The sequence below is a fragment of the Vulpes lagopus genome, chromosome 24 (genome assembly GCF_018345385.1).
Source record: "Vulpes lagopus strain Blue_001 chromosome 24, ASM1834538v1, whole genome shotgun sequence".
Taxonomy (NCBI): domain Eukaryota; kingdom Metazoa; phylum Chordata; class Mammalia; order Carnivora; family Canidae; genus Vulpes; species Vulpes lagopus.
The window spans coordinates 22,760,137-22,775,840 of NC_054847.1; the positions used below are offsets into that span (position 1 = coordinate 22,760,137).

At 34.4% G+C, this 15,704-nt stretch overlaps 2 protein-coding genes across 2 annotated transcripts in view; one reads left to right on the top strand and one right to left on the bottom strand.

Annotated features, from left to right (window-relative positions):
• Window positions 1–15,704, bottom strand: part of LRP1B (LDL receptor related protein 1B) — a 1,815,754-nt gene that overhangs the window by 361,865 nt on the left and 1,438,185 nt on the right. The gene's annotated exons all lie outside the window — the stretch shown is intronic.
• LOC121482093 (peptidyl-prolyl cis-trans isomerase A-like) lies at window positions 13,571–14,032 on the top strand. The gene has a single exon (XM_041739940.1). The coding sequence runs from the start codon at window positions 13,571–13,573 to the stop codon at window positions 14,030–14,032; it is 462 nt and encodes a 153-aa protein (XP_041595874.1).

Here is a 15,704-nt window from a genome sequence, read left to right on the forward strand (position 1 = left end):
GAAAGGCCTATAAATAATCTAAGCTTACATTTTAGGAATCTAGAGAAAGAAAAACTATTTATACCTAAATCAGGAAAGAAAAATAAAACAAAATAGAGCATATGTTAATAAAATTAAACAGGAAAACAATAAAGTCTATGAAATCAAAGCTTGTTCTTTAAAAAGATAAAATCAATAAACTTCTAGCAGGTTTACTTAAAAACAAGGAGAAAACACAAATTATTAATATGAGAAATGAGAGAGGAGCCATTACTACTGTTGCTATGGACACTGAAAGGGTAATAAACGAATAATATGAACAAATGAATATCCATGCCTCCCATTTTGATAACTTAGATGAAATGGAACAATTTCTTGAAACCAAAACTCACACAAGGAAAAAAAAAATCGATAATCCATCATAGAAGATGCAGCAGCAAAAATCTTCCAAAAAAAGAAAACGCCAGACCTAGATGTTTTCACTAGTGAATTATACTAAATATTAAAAAAAACAAAATTATACCAATTACCTATAATCTCTTCCAGAAAAAAAGAAGCAGAGGGAATACTAAAAATCTGTTTCTATGAAGCCAATGTGACCTTAATACCAAAACTGGATAAAGTCTTACAAGAAAAGAAAATACTGGAGGGGTGCTTGAGTGGGTCAGTTGGTTAAATGTCTGACTCATGATTGCAGCTAGGGTCATGATCTCAGAGTTGTGATATTGTGCCCGGCATGGGCTCTGTGCTAGACATGAAGCCTGCTTAAGATTCTCTCTCTCTCTCTCTCCCTCCCTCTGTTCTTTCCCCCTTCTTAAAAAATAGTGCAGATGTATATTTCCTGTAAAGTAGCTATAAAATTACTATATGTAATGTGGTATATCCTAAATGGGATCCTACAACAAAAATATTAAAAAGTACATTAAGTAAAAACTACAAAAATCTAAGCAAACTGTAGACTTTGGTTAATAATAATGTATCAATATGGTTCATTAGTTAAAACAAATATCTCATATATTAGTAATTAGGGAAACCGGGTATGGGATATGAGAACTCCCTTACCACCATTTCAATTTTCCTCTGATAAGAAATAAGTTCTACTAAAGAAAGGGTGAAAGATCAATTTTGAGTTCGAGTTTGTAATTTCCTATTTGAGACTCCAAGCTACTTCATTTCTTGGGGCCTCAATTTTCTTCAGAAGATATGTTTTAGAGAGTTACTGAGCAGATTAAATGCTATGGAGCTTTTGGTAGAATGCTAGCACATGATAAAAACACAAAAGGTAGATAATTATTACTAGAACCAAACTGAGAAATATATGAGTCATCTAGGGCTTCCTATGAATAGAATTCTGTGATGCGCTTCATATAAGAGCAATTCCACTGCATTGGGGCTCCAATTTTAAAAGAGTATTACAACATTGTTATTATTATTATTCATTGATTATCCACTTTTATTTTGGTGTAACTTAGATACAAATTATAATTCTGTTCTTTGGATTTGTGTTGTAATAACTTTTTTTTTAAGTTTTTATTTTTCACACATGAGAGACATGGAGAGAGAGTCAGAGATGTAGGCAGAGGGAGAAGCAGGCTCCCTGTGGGGAGCCCGAGGCAGGATTCAATCTCAATATCCGAGTTTCATGACCTGAGCCAAAGGCAGACGCTCAACCACTGACCTACTCAGGTACCCCTGGGTTGTAATAACTTTAGAATGGAGGTAATTGAATTTCATTATAAAGACACTGTCAGCATAAGTTTTTCCATTGGCTAGAATGGCCCACTTGCCCATCTGTAGCCTGAGTCTTATATCCTATATATGCTAAGTCTTATAACCTTATATCCTATTCTATTCTATAACCTTTATTACAATAGATGGAAACTTCACTGAACAAGTTACTAGTCATGATGAAGAATATGGTGAAAATAAAGAATGATGAGTTTCATATTTTTGTTGTCTGGAAGTATACACATTATTTTATATAGTTTATATTTATATATTTATATTATATTATTTTATGTTTAATTATAATATATTTTATTATATTTAATTTATTATATATGACTATAATGTAATTTATTGTATTATATATAATAGTTAGAAAACAATTAAGATACCTAATTAGTAATTTAGTAGGATTCATTCCTGTATTTGATCATGAAATGACATGTTGAACACCACATACCTGGCAAAACTTAGTCAATCTTCTTCTCCCTGAATCTATTTTAGGTAATTCTTAGTAATCTACACTATCTCCCCAGCCTGGTCCTTTATCTTAGGGTATTGAAAATATAAATACATTTCCAGTTCACAAGTATTTTAAACAAAACTGAGATCAATGTAGACCCACTGTTAGAAGCAACAACCTCTGGCAGCCAATATTCTGCAAATAACTGGTTCTGAGCTGAGATTATTGCAGCCCATATATTAGAAGAAACTAGGAGCTTTGTGAGCCACTTTGAAAAATAGTCTTTCACAATCAAGAAATTTGCTCTAGATTGCACCTGCAAAAATCAATATTGATTCTTGTATAAAGCTTCTTGAACCCTTAGCATGGAAGAATCAATGTCTTTGGCTGATTATGTATAGTAGCATGGCACACAATATACAGTTAATTCAATAATAAGCATTAATTCCAGGTCAGTAGACATTCATCAGCTAATGCTTTCATGAAAGCAATTCTCACACGTGCTGCATAAAACATGGCCAAAATAATTTGAGGGTCACTGTTGGAAATAAAAAATACAATTTCCATTATATTGTTCCTTTATAGAAAGAAAATGTATTCATGCATTTAATTAGTCATTATAGATGTGTTAGTGTTTTCTATATTCAAATCATGTTGTAAGGTAATAAAGTTACAACATAAATCCCAATGCCTATTTTTTAGGAGCCATGATATATATCTAGATTATATACATATATTATAGCATATATATATATATATTATATATATTACATATATAATATAAAATAATATAAAAATATATAGTATATGTATATCAATCACTGTATTGTGCCCCCTATTTTAAAATACACCAAATTTTCCTCCATTATTTATAATAATGCTCTTATATAAAAAAATCTCTAAAGAAAGTCAAGGTAACTAGAAATATCATTAAATATGTGTTCAATTAGAAATAACTGCTATACTAAAACAAACAACATTGTACATTATTTTTCTAATGAGATTCAGTTTAAGAAGCTAGAGTTCCTTGAAGTCTGGGAAATAAATGCATTAGCCACAAACACAGCCTACTTCTTCTCAACATTCTGGAGGAAAAACCTTTTATTAATTTGGTGGAAAAGACTCAACATGACTGTGATATATCTGCTTGCTGATGTCTAAAGCCACTTGGTTGAGAAGACAGTCCATGGAATGAAAAGAACCAACTCTTGTGGAAAAATAAGAACTAAACTTTGGATCTGGCTCACGGGGTATATTATTTATTAATGGCTTTGGATATAAGAGTGAAATGTTCCTCAGAAACAATTACAAAGTTATGGAAGTCCTACCCAATTTAAAGACACAAAATAGATACGAAAGTGACCAGAGATCATCTCAGGGGTGAAACTGAAGTTAATTTTGTAGCCAATGGCACCAAGACTCTAAGAACAGATACACAGAAATGATGTTTGGAAAGAAAGGGGGGACAAAATGCTGCTAACCAGAAGATGGATTGAGTGTCCCAGCATGAAATGAGATCTTTAACTTTGTGGTTTATCTTTCACTGCTCATGCCTCTGTCAACATGAATGGTAATTTCAATAACTCTAAGTCTCCTTTCCATGGGCAACATCAAGAGGAGGTCTTGGGGAGTAGGCAGCTTCTGATTCTGTACTTGAATATGTTCAGAGATTTTTCTTCAGAACTTTCCATACATAAGATGATGTAAGCTATTAAACAAGCCAATTTTTTTCAAAGTATATCTTTGGCCTGAAAGTATTTCTGCTTTGCCATGAAAGTTATTTTAGAATTCAAATTCTTTCTCCAATTTGTTATATATCATTTCAGTTCTCCTGCTCAATGGGAACTTGGTGTGCATTAGACAACAGGTGTCACTGCTGTAAATCTTCCTGGATATGAGCACCTGCTCCAGCCTCACAGACCTGGTTTTACTCTCTTTCCTTCCTCTTTTAGCAGCTGTTGCATGGCCCAGAAGGAATTTTATTAAAAGTGTAAATTCCAGAAACACTTTGACAATGGGACCCTCAAAAAATCCAATTAAAAAATATATCAATCTAAGATCCTGTAAAAGTTGACCAGACTGAAAGAGTGGATTACAAAAATCCTCTAACATCAACCTTCTAAAAAACATTCTCATTTGTGATCAAAACATGAGCATTTGGCATTACTCTTCTAGACCAGAAGTCATAAATATCTGCATCATATGTAGAGTGATGCAATTTGAGCATGAATTTATAATTTTAAAAGACTTTAGAGGTTTGCCATGCATTATAATGACAAAATCTCAGAGTTGGTAGTGAATCTTCCTGAATGTCTCAAAGACATTTTTTTTTTCTGTCACTGTATTTGCTATTTCATCACATATCATGTTCTAATGTAAATAAAACAAAGCTCTGACTATAAAATGAATCATATTAATTCTCTATAAATCACTGTATATGCCTAGTGGTTATAAGCATGGGCTAGCATTCCTGGAGGGATGTGTTCTAACGTACTTTATTGTTACAGCCACTATTAAGTAGGTGGAAATCTTATTCCCAATTAAAGGATGAGGAGCCATTGACGGGTCAGGTAAATCAATGGTGAAGCTTGGATTTAAATCCCATGAATGATGATTTAACGCGTGATATCTGCAATGGAGAATGGCACATAGTGGGATATGAAAAGATTAAATTCTCTGAGGATGAGAAATATACATTCCCAGCACCTAGAATCATATTTTTTTAATTAACTTTTATTGGTGTTTAATTTACCAACATACAGAAAAACACCCAGTGCTCATCCCGTCAAGTGTCCACCTCAGTGTCCGTCACCCATTCCCCTCCAACACCCCCCCCCCTCCCCCTCCACCCCCCCCAGTTCGTTTCCCCCAGGTAGGAGGCTTTTTTTTTTTTTTTTTTTTGAGTTAGGAGTCTTTATGTTCTGTCTCCCTTCCTGATATTTCCCAACATTTCTTTTCCCTTCCTTTATATTCCCTTTCACTATTATTCATATTCCCCAAATGAATGAGAACATACACTGTTTGTCCTTCTCCGATTGACTTATTTCACTCAGCATAATACCCTCCAGTTCCATCCACGTTGAAGCAAATGGTGGGTATTTGTCGTTTCTAATTGCTGAGTAATATTCCATTGTATACATAAACCACATCTTCTTTATCCATTCATCTTTCGATGGACACCGAGGCTCCTTCCACAGTTTGGCTATTGTGGCCATTGCTGACAGAAACATCGGGGTGCAGGTGTCCCGACGTTTCATTGCATCTGAATCTTTGGGGTAAATCCCCAACAGTGCAATTGCTGGGTCGTAGGGCAGGTCTATTTTTAACTCTTTGAGGAACCTCCACACAGTTTTCCAGAGTGGCTGCACCAGTTCACATTCCCACCAACAGTGTAAGAGGGTTCCCTTTTCTCCGCATCCTCTCCAACATTTGTGGTTTCCTGCCTTGTTAATTTTCCCCATTCTCACTGGTGTGAGGTGGTATCTCATTGTGGTTTTGATTTGTATTTCCCTGATGGCAAGTGATGCAGAGCATTTTCTCATGTGCTTGTTGGCCATGTCCATGTCTTCCTCTGTGAGATTTCTCTTCATGTCTTTTGCCCATTTCATGATTGGATTGTTTGTTTCTTTGGTGTTGAGTTTAATAAGTTCTTTATAGATTTTGGAAACTAGCCCTTTATCTGATATGTCATTTGCAAATATCTTCTCCCATTCTGTAGGTTGTCTTTTAGTTTTGTTGACTGTATCCTTTGCTGTGCAAAAGCTTCTTATCTTGATGAAGTCCCAGTAGTTCATTTTTGCTTTTGTTTCTTTTGCCTTCGTGGATGTATCTTGCAAGAAGTTACTGTGGCCAAGTTCAAAAAGGGTGTTGCCTGTGTTCTCCTCTAGGATTTTGATGGAATCTTGTCTCACATTTAGATCTCTCATCCATTTTGAGTTTATCTTTGTGTATGGTGAAAGAGAGTAGTCCAGTTTCATTCTTCTGCATGTGGATGTCCAATTTTCCCAGCACCATTTATTGAAGAGACTGTCTTTCTTCCAATGGATAGTCTTTCCTCCTTTATCGAATATTAGATGACCGTACATTTCAGGGTCCACTTCTGGGTTCTCTATTCTGTTCCATTGATCTATGTGTCTGTTTTTGTGCCAGTACCACACTGTCTTGATGACCACAGCTTTGTAATACAACCTGAAATCTGGCATTGTGATGCCCCCAGCTAAGGTTTTCTTTTTTAAAATTCCCCTGGCTATTCGGGGTCTTTTCTGATTCCACACAAATCTTAAAATAATTTGTTCTAACTCTCTGAAGAAAGTCCATGGTATTTTGATAGGGATTGCATTAAACGTATAAATTGCCCTGGGTAACATTGACATTTTTACAATATTAATTCTGCCAATCCATGAGCATGGAATATTTTTCCATCTCTTTGTGTCTTCCTCAATTTCTTTCAGAAGTGTTCTATAGTTTTTAGGGTATAGATCTTTTACCTCTTTGGTTAGGTTTATTCCTAGGTATCTTATGCTTTTGGGTGCAATTGTAAATGGGATTGACTCCTTAATTTCTCTTTCTTCAGTCTCATTGTTAGTGTATAGAAATGCCATGGATTTCTGGGCATTGATTTTGTATCCTGCCACGCTACCAAATTGCTGTATGAGTTCTAGCAATCTGGGGGTGGAGGCTTTTGGGTTTTCTATGTAGAGTATCATGTCATCAGCGAAGAGGGAGAGTTTGACTTCTTCTTTGCCAATTTGAATGCCTTTAATGTCTTTTTGTTGTCTGATTGCTGAGGCGAGGACTTCCAGAACTATGTTGAACAGCAGTGGTGAGAGTGGACATCCCTGTCTTGTTCCTGATCTTAGGGGAAAGGCTCCCAGTGCTTCCCCATTGAGAATGATATTTGCTGTGGGCTTTTCATAAAGGGCTTTTAAGATGTCGAGGAAAGTTCCCTCTATCCCAACACTCTGAAGGGTTTTGATCAGGAATGGATGCTGTATTTTGTCAAATGCTTTCTCTGCATCTAATGAGAGTATCATATGGTTCTTGGTTTTTCTCTTGCTGATATGATGAATCACATTGATGGTTTTACGAGTGTTGAACCAGCCTTGTGTCCCAGGGATAAATCTTACTTGGTCATGGTGAATAATTTTCTTAATGTGTTGTTGGATCCTATTGGCTAGTATCTTGTTGAGAATTTTTGCATCCATGTTCATCAGGGATATTGGTCTGTAATTCTCCTTTTTGGTGGGGTCTTTGTCTGGTTTCGGAATTAAGGTGATGCTGGCCTCATAGAACGAATTTGGAAGTACTCCATCTCTTTCTATCTTTCCAAACAGCTTTAGTAGAATAGAATCATATTTCAAAGGTAAAAGATGTCTGATAATTTTTTCCCTTAATAATGTAATGGTATGTTTGATTAAATGTATTACTGGAAGTAATGATTGTCTGACACACTGGCTTACGTGTGACATAAGTGGTATCTTCTCAGTTTTAACTGTCCAATGGGCTTAAGAACTGACACTACCCATATACTTTTTATATTATATATATATAATCATTTTATACTTTATGAAAAATATACCCTTTGAACAGGTGTTCAGAATCTAAATATTTTCCCCAATAAGAAAAAAAAAAGTAAGATTTCTCTTGACCATTCCTTATTGTTGTCTACAAGTCTTTGAAGAAAATATTATGATTTATGAAAAATACTAATCATTTTTTTTTATCTTGAGACACTGTAGAATCCTAAGGCTTCTTTCTCCAGCCCTTTTGCTGTAATACATGTCCTGGGCTCACTGTGCATAAATAAATTATGCTGGTTCAGTTAAACAGCACTGATAGATCATGAGCTTCATTTTGATAGGCAGATTTGAAATAAGATGCTTTCTATTTCAGTTTAACTGCACAATGCTTACTGCAGTCTTAAATTTATACAGGTGATACTCTGGGCTATAGTAATTCTAAAAGTAGTATGGAAGTTCTACTGTTCTTTTCTTCAGCCTAGAAAACAGAGTAATCTTTCTAAAACAAGGTTAGATTATTTCATACATCCCCAAACTCTATAAAAGCTTCAAATTTTACTTAGAATAAAACCAAAGCACTTCCCATGGTGGCAAAATCCAGGATGGTATGGTCTCAGTCACCACTTTGACCTATCAACCCTTATTTTCTCTGGGCTGACTCTCTCCAGCTATGCTTGCTTTTTTGCTTTTTCTTGATTCATCAAGCTTTCTTTTACCTCAAGGCCGTCATACTTGCTGTCCCTTTCTCTGGAACACATACTCCTCAGCTCTCCTCATACCCTAAAGATTTCTGCTCAAATGCCATATCCTTAAAGCACCCTCCATTGATCACTCGGCTTAAAATAGCACCATTTACTTCTATATAGACTGTTCCTTTGTCCTGTTTCTTTTGCTTCAAAAATTTTGTAACTATTTGATGAGGATATTGAATTCAGTTTATTATCTGTCTCCTGCACTATAATGTGAGCTCCAAAAAAAAACAAAAAAACAAAAAAAAAACAGGAAGTTATGCACTGCTTTCCTCCTCTTATGAGATAGTGTGACACGTAATAGGCATTTTCTAAGTATTTGTTGTATAAATAAATAAAATAATGAATTAATGAAAAAAACATACTGCACATTTTCTAAAACACTCTTATTTCTGCTGACCTTGAATTATCAGCCACATGTTATGGATAGAACTTGTGTGTGATGCTACTCCTTTTGTTAATGCAATATATAACTCTATAGTCATGCATCCTCACTTATCAAGGCCTTTTTAATGTGAAACTTGAACCATTCAAGAGTCCTCAGTGTAAAATTCCATAGAAAAGACAAAATTATAATTTGTCATCTATGCTATCCACAAACCGCAGCACTCAAGTGGATATTAAAACTGTAATCTAAGCAGCAGACTTTTGCAGATGACTGTTCTTTTTATGAAATTTAAATCTTGGAACAATGACTGATAGTATAGAAGGAAATTAGCCTTCCCAAGATTTCACAAGTTCATCAAAAGCTTTATTCTTTAATGAGCAATGGCAATGAAAAAAAAAAAGTTCTTATTGTGGCAGAAGTCAAAAGACAGATTTTTTTAGAATGCAATGTTTTAGTCTTAGGTGTCTGTATGACTCCCTTTAAAAGAGGATAAAACCCTCTCAACATCTGGCTATCAAAGGATGAGCTTACCAGAATAAAACTTCCTAAGATTTTCCAAAATAGCCATTAAACTCTAGTAACTTTTATGGTAAATATCACAGCTGGACCTGGTGACGTTATGGTGATTTTACTCTCTTACTCTCTCAAAATATTTTAAGGATCACAAAAAAATTATTCTTAAAGTCCTAGCCCATGTCCTCAGTTTCACTAGACTATAAGCTCTGTGAGGGCAGGGACCCTCAGTGCCCTGCTCTGCATTGAATCTCCAATGCAAACATGGTGCTTAGGTGAAGTTATGATTAAAATAATGTCTTTACTTCCTTGTAAGTGATCTTACTTTTTGTCAAAGACATACATAGGCAATGTGGTTGGAGCTAGAGAGCACTATGCTAAGTGAAATAAGTCAGAGAAAGGTAAATACCATAATTTCACTCGTATACAGAATTTAAGAAACAAAACAGATGAACATAGGGGAAAAACAGGCAAACCAGGAGACAGACTTAAGAGAACAAACTGAGGGTTACTGGATGGGAGGTAGGTGGGAATGGGTTACATAGGCGATGGGTATTAAGGAGGGCACTTGTGATGAGCACTTGTATTGTACGTACGTGATGAATGACTAAATTCTACTCCTTAAACCAATATTACACTATATGTTAACTAACTAGAATTTAAATAAAAATTCAAAAAAAAATAAAGTTTTTAATGAGTAAATACAATGGAAAAGTAATTGATGCTTAGTTTTTATTTTTAAAAATAGATGTTGAGGGGGGATCCCTGGGTGGCGCAGCGGTTTGGCGCCTGCCTTTGGCCCAGGGCGCGATCCTGTAGACCCGGGATCGAATCCCACGTCGGGCTCCCGGTGCATGGAGCCTGCTTCTCCATCTGCCTATGTCTCTGCCTCTCTCTCTCTCTCTCTATCATAAATAAATTTTTAAAAAAATTAAAAAAAAATAGATGTTGAGGTTACATTAAAAATATTTCTAAAAGCCAAATCTAAAAAATCAAATAAACTACATTTATTTGAAAACAAAACAAAACAAAACAAAAAACACAAAGAAATAAAACAAGAATCAGGACACCTAGGTGGCTCAGCTAGTTAAGTGTTTGCCTTAGGTTCAGGTCATAATCCCAGGGTTCTGGGATCCAGCTGGGCATCTGGCTTCCTGCTCAGCAGGAAGTCTGCTTCTCCCTCTCCCTCTGCTTGTGCTCTCTCTTTCTGTCAAATAAATAAATAAATAAAATCTTAAAAAAAAAAAAAACAGTAAGAAAGAAAGAAACCAAAAATCAAGAACAATGTAGTAAATTAACTTTATGTCAGAACAATAGATTTGGAAGATAATTAAAGATAATAGATTAGCTAAACTCCCTGGATGATCTACTAAAACTTGCTGATTGTAGCAAAGGGGATGTGTGCCCTAGACTTTCATAGAGGTTTTGAAAGCGGACATAAGATCTGCCCATCTGGATGGACCAAAGTGTCAGCACTGGAAATCCCTTCCACTCATTTCCTTAGCCATTTCTTTTCAGTATCAAAGAGCCTTTGAAAGCAGGACTAACACCTACAGATCTCTGGCCAACCAATGTGGCCTATACTGAAAAGCTCCTTCAACTGTTCAGCTGATTCTACTGACTGGTGTCTGTGTGTCATCCAGAGAAATGGAGTGTGTGTCCTGAGATTTGGGTAAGTCACATCTGAACTGCCCACGTGGGCATCTAACTTCAATGTCCTAAGACACTTCTAGGTCCCAAAGTAAAGAAAGATAGAGTCCCTGATGATACTGAAGATTATGGTAATGTGGAAGAGACACCTGAATCTTCAGTATCTGTTAAGACCAGAGAGCAAAAAAATCTACCAGTATATCTCACATGGAGAGGGGATTAAAAGTATTCCCTGAATATTCCAGGGCATATCTTCCTTTTATGGCATTTGATTCACAATTCATATATACAATTCTATATGAATTGTGTGTAGGTATGCATACATATATATATATCAACTTGTATATATGTATATATATGAAATCGTTTTTTAATTTTATATTCCATTTTGTTGTAAATTTTTTTTATTTTTTTTAAATTTTTTTGTTGTAAAATGTTTTAAGGTGGTTGTTAGCACTTGTGAGTACTTTATATTGACTACGTATGTACATATATAGTGTTATATATATCTTAATTTAGCAGAACGATAAATATAATTTTCACACTTAAAGCCTGTAACACAGCTAGATTTTGCAATTCTGAATATAAAATAAGTAAAACTATGCCTTTTTCCCCCGAGTAGAGAAAAATATACACGTCCAGGATGCCTGACCTTTCCTTTATATTGGCATTATAATTAAATATCACAAACTTTTTGCTCTCCAAATCTTTTTTTTTCTTAATAACTGATGCCATTAAGGTGGCCATATCACAAAAAAAAAAAAAAAAAAAAAAAAAAACAAAACTATTCTCTGGCTCTATTTCATTGTTTATATCCTTCATCAGATAAAAAACATACATTGACCACTTCTTCTTCACAAGGTACTAGGAAAGATGTGGATGAAATTCTGCTTTAAAGACCAAAACAAACATGTTGCAAAATGTGGTTTTTATTATTTTAATTTATAATGCTTAAATGACAGAATAAGAATGCAATCTGATTGCTAGCAGTTATTGCATTATTTATATGGCTTCCATTAAAATGTGAATTTAAAAACTACAATGGCAGGCTAATGTGAACAAAGGTAACTTAGTGAGGCCTTAGAAACCCTCCTGCTTGGTTAAAAGGAAAAAAGAAAACAATGTGCTTCTATTTTGTGTAAAATACAATAATCCTAGTATTCCATCTTTTCATGGAGAAATTCATCAAAATAATAATTTTGCTACCTACTTATTAAACCTGAAAGTACATGATAACCATTTCAATGTATAATGTTTATAGATATTGTGTGTATAGGATATAATATGCTGTGTATTCCATTTTCCTAACTAGTAACCTCAAAGTTTATGAATCATATCTATTCAACAGTTTTATCTAATATGTAAGAGAAAAATCAGGAAGAAAATTAAGAGGTAAGAGGTAGTAGGTGTGTCCAAAATAATGTCAAATACTTTGTAGACATTTTTCATATTTACTAAAGTACATTGGATCTTGGACTTCTCAGCAACTTTCTCTCAATTCCTCCAGTAACATTTATAAATTCATTTTGCAGCTTTGCTCTTTTTCTCTCTGCATGCTGATTTCCCAGCTGTTTGAACTTCTGCTATTACTTATTTCAAAAGCATCTAAGCTTAAAATGATATAACTGGTCACAAAACTGAGTGCCAGGGCACTAATGTACACTCTCGGTTATATAAACAGCCAATAACCTCCATTCCTGTAAGAGAGTATTGATTACATATGAAGGTATAAAAGTCCTGCCATTTTTATTCATCTCTTCCTATATTGGACAGATAAAATTATTACTATAAAATTATTAAAATAAAAGCCACTATTATGCCTTTGTGCTTTTTATTTTCAAAAGGACACATAATAGCATTCATCATTTCATTTTGATCAAACACAGGGCTACACTGTGCAAACCACTCTGATCGAGTGTATGACCTCATGCGTTTTTTTTGCCACAATGAAACTGGTGTTTGAGTTTTTACAGAGGTTGTAAAACAGCCATTCAGGGTAAGTATTCTTTGTCCTATATTTGTTTTCTAATTTAAGTACAAAATTCTTTGGTTAAAAAAAAAACACTGAAATATTTATGAACTGCTTCTTGTCTAAGGTGTTAAACATAAAATCTTCTTCATAATTACCTCCTGGATTTCCACTTTTTCTGCATATATGTTTCTAACAAAATGTTATTTGGTATCATTGTGACCTCTCAAATTCATCCACTTATTATTTTCCCTTTAAACTAACCATGATTTCATTTCTAATGAAATAGAAACCAAAGTGAAATATTTCCAAAATGTTTTTGTTAACAACCTAGAAATATTTGTCTATTTTCAATTTCATTTGCCTATGCTTAATCATAGGACCAGGTTATTGGATCCAGTAGGACTGAATATTACTTTTGGAGAAAATCAGGCACTTCTATGTACCGGCTCCCTATAAATCTATACATGGGCTTAATCACTGTGCATAAGCTTAAACATGGAGATAACTTGCTTTCAAGTTCCAGTTGTAAGCTTGAGATGTAAGACTTGATTCAGAACTTAGTTACAAGCCTTGCAGATGCCACTACCTAGGAGCCACCTGCATGTCCAAGTCATGATAAACCCAACTATTTTCTTTGACATTGCAATGGACAGTGAGCCCTTGGGACAAAGTTCAGAGACAACAGAGAACTTTTATACTCTGAGCGATGGGGAGAAGGGATTTGGTTTTAAAGTTTCCTGCTTTCATGGAATTTTTCCAGAATTTATTTGCCACGGTGGTGAATTCACATGCTATAATGGCACTGGTGGCAAGGCCATCTATGGGGAGAAATTTGATGATGAGAATTTCATCCCGAAGCACACGAGTCCTGACATCTTGTCCATGGCAAATGTTGGAACCAACACAGACAGTTCCAAGTTTTTCATCTGTGCTGTCAAGGTTGAGTGGTTGGATGGGAAGCATGTAGTTTGTGGCAAGGTGAAAGATAGCATGAATATTATGGAAGCCATGGTGTGCTTTGGGTCTAGGAATGGCAAGACCAGCAAGAAGATCACCACTGCTGAGTGTGGGTAAATCTAATAAATTTCACTTCTGTTTTATCTTAACTACCAGACATTCCTTCTGTAACTCAGGAGAGATGCCTTCACTCCCATCTGCTCAAAATATCCTACAGTCTTTGTGCTCTTGCTGCAGTTCTGTGGGGTCCATATTTTCCTTACTCCTAAGTCTAGCTGGATTGCAGAGTTAAGTTTATGATTATTAAATATTAAACAACAAAAAATCAGCAAAATTGGAAATATCTGTCTCTTAGAAATGCAAAAATTTTAGTTGAAATATCTGTGATGGAGGCATACATTCATTTTTCTCATTTCAAATTCAATCCAGGAAACACATTCTGGTAAATGCTTAAAAACTGCTTGATATTAATCCACGACCCCACCCCCAGCACAAAAATCCAACCCAAATCCAGAAGTCATGGTTGTTTGTTTCTAAAAATACCACAGCATTGAATTTATTCCAAGCTGGTAGCTATCAAGAGCTCCCTAACAGATATCTCCAGGAAGGAGTATGATCACAATCCCTTTTCTATTTGGGTGGCACTGGTACAACTCTGAGTTCAGGTCCATGGAATTAATTCAATTAGCTAGTGATGATAGCTAAAACCATAATAGTAAATCTTACATTAAAAATTTACTGGGGATTTGCATCTTGCTATCAAGGCTGAACAATATAAATATTGGTCCTTAAAAAAAATTAGATGCCAGCAATAAAATCAGAACAAAATAAAAACAACATTGACTTAAGCTTATATGGTAAAGTTTGAATTTGACAGAAAAATTAAGACTTCATGATAAAATTAAAATCAAGAATCTGAGACCTAGGAAAATTGACCTTGTTAAAATTAATGCTTACATCTGAAAATTCATATGTCACAATCTATAAAATTAGAATCTAAAAAAGCTAAAGAATGAAATTTTCAAAAAAAAAAAAAAGAATGAAATTTTCACTATATAATTTACATGCAAATTAAGAGATTCCAATAACATTAATTCATTAAAGTTAAAATAACAGTAAAAAATAATTATGGACATTTAAGAGACTTGATAGAAAGCTGATCAAGGAATTTTCTTGAAATTTTTACATTTGTTAGATTTTTTAATTGAATTGTTGGTACACATAAATATGTAGCCAAAATATATGAAAAGTTAAATGTTGGAGTGAAAAAAACAAAGTACAAAAACTGATACTCTGTAGAAGCTGTAGAGTATAATGGCTAAAGCTCAAATTCTGATGTAAAATAATTCTGATTCTAAATCTTTTGCTTGACCTTAAGCAATTTATTTAATCTTTCTAATCCTAGGTTTTTTTTTCAATCCTCAGTTTTTTTCATCTGCAATATGGCAGTGACATATTCTTGCCCATCTCACATTGTAGTTGTAAATATTAAAGGACATACTAGAAATGCAGTGTACGGTGTTGTGTTGGGTACAAAATGAGCTTACTACTTGGTTAAATGGACTGTTACCATTAAACATAAAGTTTACTAACTGCCTATCTTTCCACTTTAAATTTTTAATATAATCAGTTTTTCTCTTTTCTACTGTCTCTATATTAACCCTTTCTCAATATTATTGATTCAAACTTTCCTACTTTTTTTAGGATATCACTCAAACATTTGTCCTAATTAATGAAACTAGAAAAATGTTGTTTTTATTTTTTTCTACTCACATTTTAGTTTCTGTAA

Bases quoted from the DNA above. Each gene is read 5' to 3' on its own strand.
- LOC121482093 (XM_041739940.1), top strand. From the start codon at position 13,571: ATGATAAACCCAACTATTTTCTTTGACATTGCAATGGACAGTGAGCCC.